At 39.9% G+C, this 6,843-nt stretch overlaps 1 protein-coding gene across 1 annotated transcript; it reads left to right on the top strand.

The window, feature by feature from the left end:
• Window positions 1-1,778: 1,778 nt before the first annotated feature.
• On the top strand, window positions 1,779-2,723 carry PRPS1L1 (phosphoribosyl pyrophosphate synthetase 1 like 1; the record flags this gene model as incomplete). The annotated part of the gene is given in 5 exon segments (XM_082662423.1): window positions 1,779-1,918; window positions 1,920-2,053; window positions 2,056-2,146; window positions 2,148-2,592; window positions 2,596-2,723. Coding segments are annotated over 5 exon segments (936 nt in total). The 3' UTR covers window positions 2,722-2,723.
• Between the last annotated feature and the right edge of the window lie 4,120 nt (window positions 2,724-6,843).

The following is a 6,843-nucleotide window of genomic DNA, read 5'->3' as shown; positions in this document are numbered from 1 at the left end:
AATCCCACTACTGGGCATATACCCAAGAACCATAATTCAAAAAGAAACATGCACCCCAATGTCCACTGCAGCACTATTTACAGTAGCCAGGTCATCGAAGCAACCTAAGTGTCCATCAACAGAGGAATGGATAAAGAAGATGTGGTACATATATACAATGGAATATTACTCAGTCATAAAAAGGAATGAAATTGTGTCATTTGCAGAGACGTGGATGGACCTAGAGACTGTCATACAGAGTGAAGTAAGTCAGAAAGAGAAAAACAAATATCGTATGTTAATGCATATATGTGGAATCTAGAAAAATGGTATAGATGATCTTATTTGCAAAGCAGAAATAGAGACACAGATGTAGAGAACAAACCTATGGACGCCAAGGGGGAAGGGGGAGGAGGTGGAATGAATTGGGAGATTGAGATGGACATATATACACTACTATGTATAAAATAGATAACTAATGAGAACCTACTGTACAGCAAAGGGAGGTCTACCCAGTACTCTCTGGTGACCTAAATGGTAAAGAAATCCAAAAAAGAGGGGATATATGTATATGATTCACTTTGCTGTACAGCAGAAATTGACACAGCAGTGTAAAGCAACTATACTCCAATAAAAAAATAAATAAAATTTTTAAATGAAAAAAAGTAAATAAAATATTTTGGAGACACTTCCATATGACTTCTTCCATATGACTACTGCGGTCTCTTTAATGGCTGCCTGTGTATGTACAATACATTATCTGATAATTTAGCTATTGACAGACATTTTTGGTTTCCATATTTTGCTTTTATAAGCAATTCTAGAGAGGTTACTATTTGTCATTCATCATCTTATACCCTGTAAATGGGGCAACACCTGACACAGAACACCTCGGGAAATACTGACTAAATGGATTAATACAGCAAAAAATACTGTTATCAATATACTTTGTGAATCTTTCTATTGAGTAGATTCCTAGAAGACACGTTGAGCCGTATGTTATGTACTCAATTTCCCTTGCAAAATCTACACACTTACACTTTCCATTAGACTAGAAGGAGTTATCTATTTTATAATTTTGGCTTACCTGGTATGTGAAAATGAAAGTCAATTTCTTGATTTGTAGCATTTTTTCATACGTTTGTTCCTACTTATCTTTTTCTCACGCAGTTGGAAGAACTCTGGGCACGTTCTCCACATTTCCTCCAGTCCAGAACTTTCCTTTCAAAGCTACGTGTTTTGCCTTGTAGAAATTTTACATTTTTACATATTCAGATTTAAGCTGCCCTTGGAAACTAATACAAGCACTAATAGAGGAGGAAAAAAAAAAATCCACGAACTGAAAAAAGATTTGGTTTTTTTTTTTTTTGCGGTACGCGGGCCTCTCACTGTTGTGGCCTCTCCCGCCGCGGAGCACAGGTTCCGGACGCGCAGGCTCAGCGGCCACGGCTCACGGGCCCAGCCGCTCCGCGGCACGTGGGATCCTCCCGGACCGGGGCACGAACCCCCGTCCCCTGCATCAGCAGGCGGACTCTCAACCACTGCACTACTAGGGAAGCCCAAGATTTGATTCTTTAGTTTTGAAGCGTGAACTGGATGCCAAGAAGGAATTTTCTTTTTTTGAAGACCCAGAAGGCAGTTTAGAGCGGCGCACATCCGGAAGAGACCGGAACAGCTGAGTAACAACCGGAGCTCTCGCGCCTCTCTAGGAGCTGGAATAGTCTGTGGTCTGACCTCTGTTCCTTTCTCAACTGCAGGGGTGATCACCGGACGTAGAGAGCCTAGGGCAGTTGACCAAAATGCCAATCAAAATCTTCAGCGGCAGCTCCCGCCAGGACTTATCCCAGAAAACTGCCGACCGATTGGGCCAGGAGCTGGGCAAGGTGGTGACTAAGAAATTTAGCAACCAGGAGACCTGCGTGGAAATAGGCGAGAGTGTGAGGGGATGTCCACATATTGCAGAGTGGTTGTGGCGAAATCAACGACAATCGAATGGAGCTTTTCATCATGATTAATGCCTGCAAGATTGCTCCAGCCAGCCGAGTTACTGCAGTCATCCCGTGCTTCCCCTGTGCCCGCAGGATAAGGAGGATAAGAGCCGAGCCGCAATCTCCGCCAAACTTGTAAATACGCTGTCTATAGCAGGTACAGATCGTATCATCACGATGGGCCAACGCTTCTCAAATTCAGGGCTTTTTTGATATCCCAGTAGACAATTTGTATGCAGATCCAGCTGTCCTGAAGTGGATAAAGGAAAATATCTCTGAGTGGAGGAACGGCATGATTGTCTCTCCAGATGTTGGTGGAGCTAAGGGAGTGACCGCCGTTGCAGAAAGACTGAATGTGGACTTTGCCTTGATTCACAAAGAACCGAAGAAGGCCAATGAAGTGGACCGAAAGGTACTAGTGGGATATGTGAAGGATTGTGTGGCTATCCTTGTGGATGACATGGCTGACCCTTGTGATACAATCTGCTATGCAGCTGACAAACTTTTCTCAGCTGGAGCCACCAGAGTTTATGCGATCTTGACTCACGGAATCTTTTCTGGCCCGGCCATTACTCACATCAACAGTGCAGGCTTTGAAGCAGTAGTAGTCACCAATACCATACCTTAGGAGGATAAGGTGAAGCATTGCTCCAAAATACAGGTGATCGACATCTCCATGATCCTTGCCGAAGCCATCAGAAGAACTCACAATGGGGAATCTGTCGTCTACCTGTTCAGCCATGTCCCATTGTGACAGAATAACGTTGAGGTTGTTGTATTTTAAATAAAATAAGATAAAATAAAAATATACCCTGACCGTTGGTTTCCCTTTGTGTTTGATGAAAAGTTCGGCAGAAGACCCTGTTTGTTCCAGCATGGCTTTCTACATCCCACATCATGTATATTAGATGCTTATTTTAGATTGGAGAAAGACAGATTAAGAATAATTGCTGGAATATCCTATCTGGGTTGTCTCATTCTGGTTTCTTTGATGATTTTGTGAGCCTTGCAGCTGTAACTACAGTTCAGCTGCTGACTTCAGACTTTGAAGGTGTTGTGTGGAGTTGTATGAAATTAATTGGGGAAACTTAGACTACTTTACATGTGAATGCTTCAGGGTTCACTTTGTTCAGAACAACTAAAAATGCAACCAACCCAATCCACCACCACCACATCTCAATCCCATCAACCCCCTCTTATTCCCTGTATTCTCCTCCCCTCTTCCCCATTTGTCACAAGTTCTCCAAGATCCGTGCTAAATTAATCAAGAGTCCTGTGCAACCCAAACCTAGTTCACGTGGTTGCTGAGCCATCTGCAAGGCGAGAGCAGCAGCTTTCAGCTTGAACAGCCATTGGGTAGGATTATGAGAAAAGGCTGCAAAGTGCAGCAAATGCTTCACGAGAGGAAGAAGATAAATCTGTCACCATCTGTTTGGAGAGTACATGTTTTGGATTCTCCAGTGTACCTGTTCTTTTTGATTTAGTTTTACTTCTAATCATCTTGACATTTTCCTGGTCAAACATCCTGTTGGATCCAAATTATCAGTGTACCAGTCTTCTGGAAAGCAAATCCACTTCCTGCTATATAGTCTCTAAAATTTTCATCAGATGTTTTTGCTGTAGCTAAATCTTAGCCTGCTACTGCCATGGTAGTAGATTTTAGGTGGTGGTGTAGTACCTTTTGATTAAGCATTTAATTTTAATCTTTCTTCCTTGCCTCTCAGATGACTTCAGATTTATATTTTAAAACTTACGTTATTGTCTCTTGTAGGGGAAACCAATAAAAAGTCTGCATGTATGTGAGAAAAAGTCCACATTAAGATATATCCTGAAATTTCTGATTCCCAAGAAAATTCAGACAGCCCCTAAAAGTTTCTGAAAGGTAAAATGTAAGATAGCTCTAAAGAAATAATATTCAGTTGCTGTCAGAATTCTCATTTGATCTCTCAGGTAATAAGCAAAATGGAAAAATATTTTTGCAGTTCTAAAGGAATATTCCTTTTAATTTAAATTTGTGTGCTTAGCCAAACTATTATTTAAGTTTGAGGACAAAATTAAGGCATTTTTATATATTAAAAGACTCAGAAATTTTACCACCATGAATGCTTCCTGAAAGTATCACTTGAGGTTACTGAAAACAACAAGTATGTACAACTAGGAGGAACACATGGAATGAAAGAGATAATGGTGAGCAAAGAAAGAAGTGAAACTGATAAAATTTTTCGTGAAATTATTATGAATATTATCACAATTATTAAGATAAAATTCACGTAAAAATTGAACCACAATGTAAAGCAAATTATTTTAAAATCTGTAATAAAATAGTTTAAAATATTTTTAATTTAAAATAATTTTTTTCCTAAGTATCTTCATATACATGTTCATCAAACAGTGATGCTTATAATGGGCTTCTTAATGTCAGTTGTCATTTATCAATATCTACCTCCTTGATGATCTTAACTTTCTGCTTTCTTGACTATATCCTGGAAAGCACTTCCAGCCTTCTTAAAACTTCCACTGTAAGCACCATTATAACATTATAACCTTGTTTATCTGAAGCATATCCAATGTTACTTTTACACATACAAGCAGTCATTTTGGACAAACTGTTCTCAGAATACAAAATAGATGAAAGAGGCCATACCATAGTAAATACCACATACTGCAGAATATATTCACCTCATGGTTAGCAAAGTAGCAGTTTCCATAGCTGAAAGCGATAGTGTGCTTATGCTTATTGACCAAAAACTGTTTTAAACACTCAATAGTATTACATACCAGCTCATATGTATGATAAAACTGGCATATCATGTCATTGGATAAATAATGCACTGATCAGTCAATGATGCCAGATAACTGACTACTAATTGGGGCAGCATTTTTTTTTGTTTGTTTTTTGTTTTTGTCTTTAAATGATGCACAAAAATAAATTCCAGAAGGAATGGTTATAAGGAACAAAACTGTAAAACACTGGAAGAAAATGTGGAATAACTTCTGTACTCTTGTAATAGAGAATTTATAAAAATTTATATAAGATGAGATTGAGGCATGACTTCTAGGATTCTACAGGCAGGAAATAGGCTGATAGAGCTACTCAGTTGCAGACTTGTGCTACCCTTTGTGAAAAATAAAGAATGACTCTAAGGGCAGAGATGACAAGAGTGGTACAGAGGTCAGAAGTTTCATTGAGAGAGGGCTAGAGGCTGACTGAGCCTCTGCTGTGAACCCAGAGGCTGATGGAGCCACTGTCGCAGGCCCAGAGGCTGGAGCTGTGGACCCAGCAAGTGGAGCATCAAGCCACAGATAATTACTCCCAGTCCTTAAAACCTAAAGAAATTTGCCCTGCTGGATTTCATACTTTCTTGGGTTGTGCAACCCCTTTGTTCCTTTAAATTTCTCCGTTTGGGAATGAGAGTGTATATCCCATGCCCGTCCCACCATTGTATTTTTAGAAGCAGATAACTGCTTCACCAGTCCCCATATGGAGAAAAGTTTTGCTCCAGGATGGTTTACACTCAGAGTTTCGCTTGTCTCTGATTCAGATAATTTAATAATGAGATTTAGGACTTTTGATGAGATTTTGAACTTAGGGTTGATGTTGTAATGGATTGAGACTTTGGTGGAATGTTGGGATGAGGTAAATGTGTTTTGTATGGATGTGGGACAGATGTGAGTTTGGCAGGGGCTAGAGAGCAGACTGTAGTGAGTTGAATAGAGGCCTGCCTCACGAAAGACAGATCCATGTCATAGCCACCTGAACCTTATTTGGATAAGGTGTCCTTATTGAGATAAAGGGTCTTTGTAGGTTTAATTAGGTTTAGGTTTTCCAGATGAGATCATCCTGGATTTAGGGTGGGCCTTAAAAACAATGACAGGTGTCCCTATAAGTGAAAAGCAGAGGGAGATTTGAGAGAGAGACACAGAGGAGAAAGTGACATGAAGATGGAGGCAGATATTGGAGTGAGGCATCTGCAAACCAAGGATTGTCAAGGATTACAGCAGCCACCAGGGGCTAAGGGAGAGGCATGGGACAGATTCTCCCTCAGAACCTCCAGAAAGGGCCAAGTCTACTGACACCTTGATTTCAGGCTTTTGTCCTACAGAACTATGACAGAATAAGTTTCTGTCATTTTAAGCCATCCCGTTTGTGATCATTTGTTACTGGAGCTGTAGGAAACTAATACAGTGTTTATACCAGGAAATGGAGTGCTGCTGTAACAAGTACCTAAAAATGTGGAAGTGGCTTTGGAATTAAGTATTGGGAATAGGCTTGGAAGACGTTTATTTTAATGTACTCCTTATTTTTAAAAAGTTAAACAGAAGATAGATTTCAAACTTACGTTGTGTTTGGATGGTCTATACAAACTTCAAGGTGAAGACGGCATCATTCTCTATGACATTCTGGATTTGCTGCAGGTGTTCTTCTATCTAAATGGAGGATTTTGCAGTGCAGCTTGGGGTGCGATCATTAGTTACTTTATGAGAAAATTGATTTCTGTGGGTAACAGTAACACGGTGCAGCTCAGCATCCATGAATTTAGAGAATATAACGTAGTAATCTATGGAATGCTTACTGAGCGAGGCAGAAAATTCTAACCTTGGTAAGCCACTGGATCTATGGCCTTTCCCTTTAAACATGATAAAATGACTTTCAAAATAACATTCTTCAAATTTATGAGGTGGTGTGTCTGCTACACTATAAAATACATTTAAATTATGATGTTAAGTCATCATTTTATGCTAGAAAGGGACTGTCTTTGGACTTAGCACTGCCTATGATTTTTGGCTAGGTTCCTGAAAGGCTTGGAAGAATTTTGAGGTGCATGATAATAAAAGCCTAGATGACTTTGAAGAGACTGTTGGTAGAAATAGAGAC

This window comes from Grampus griseus (assembly GCF_964374135.1).
Source record: "Grampus griseus genome assembly, chromosome: 9".
NCBI classification, from domain to species: Eukaryota; Metazoa; Chordata; class Mammalia; order Artiodactyla; family Delphinidae; genus Grampus; species Grampus griseus.
Note: the sequence above shows the minus strand (reverse complement) of the source record. Positions and strands in the feature narration are given on the sequence as shown.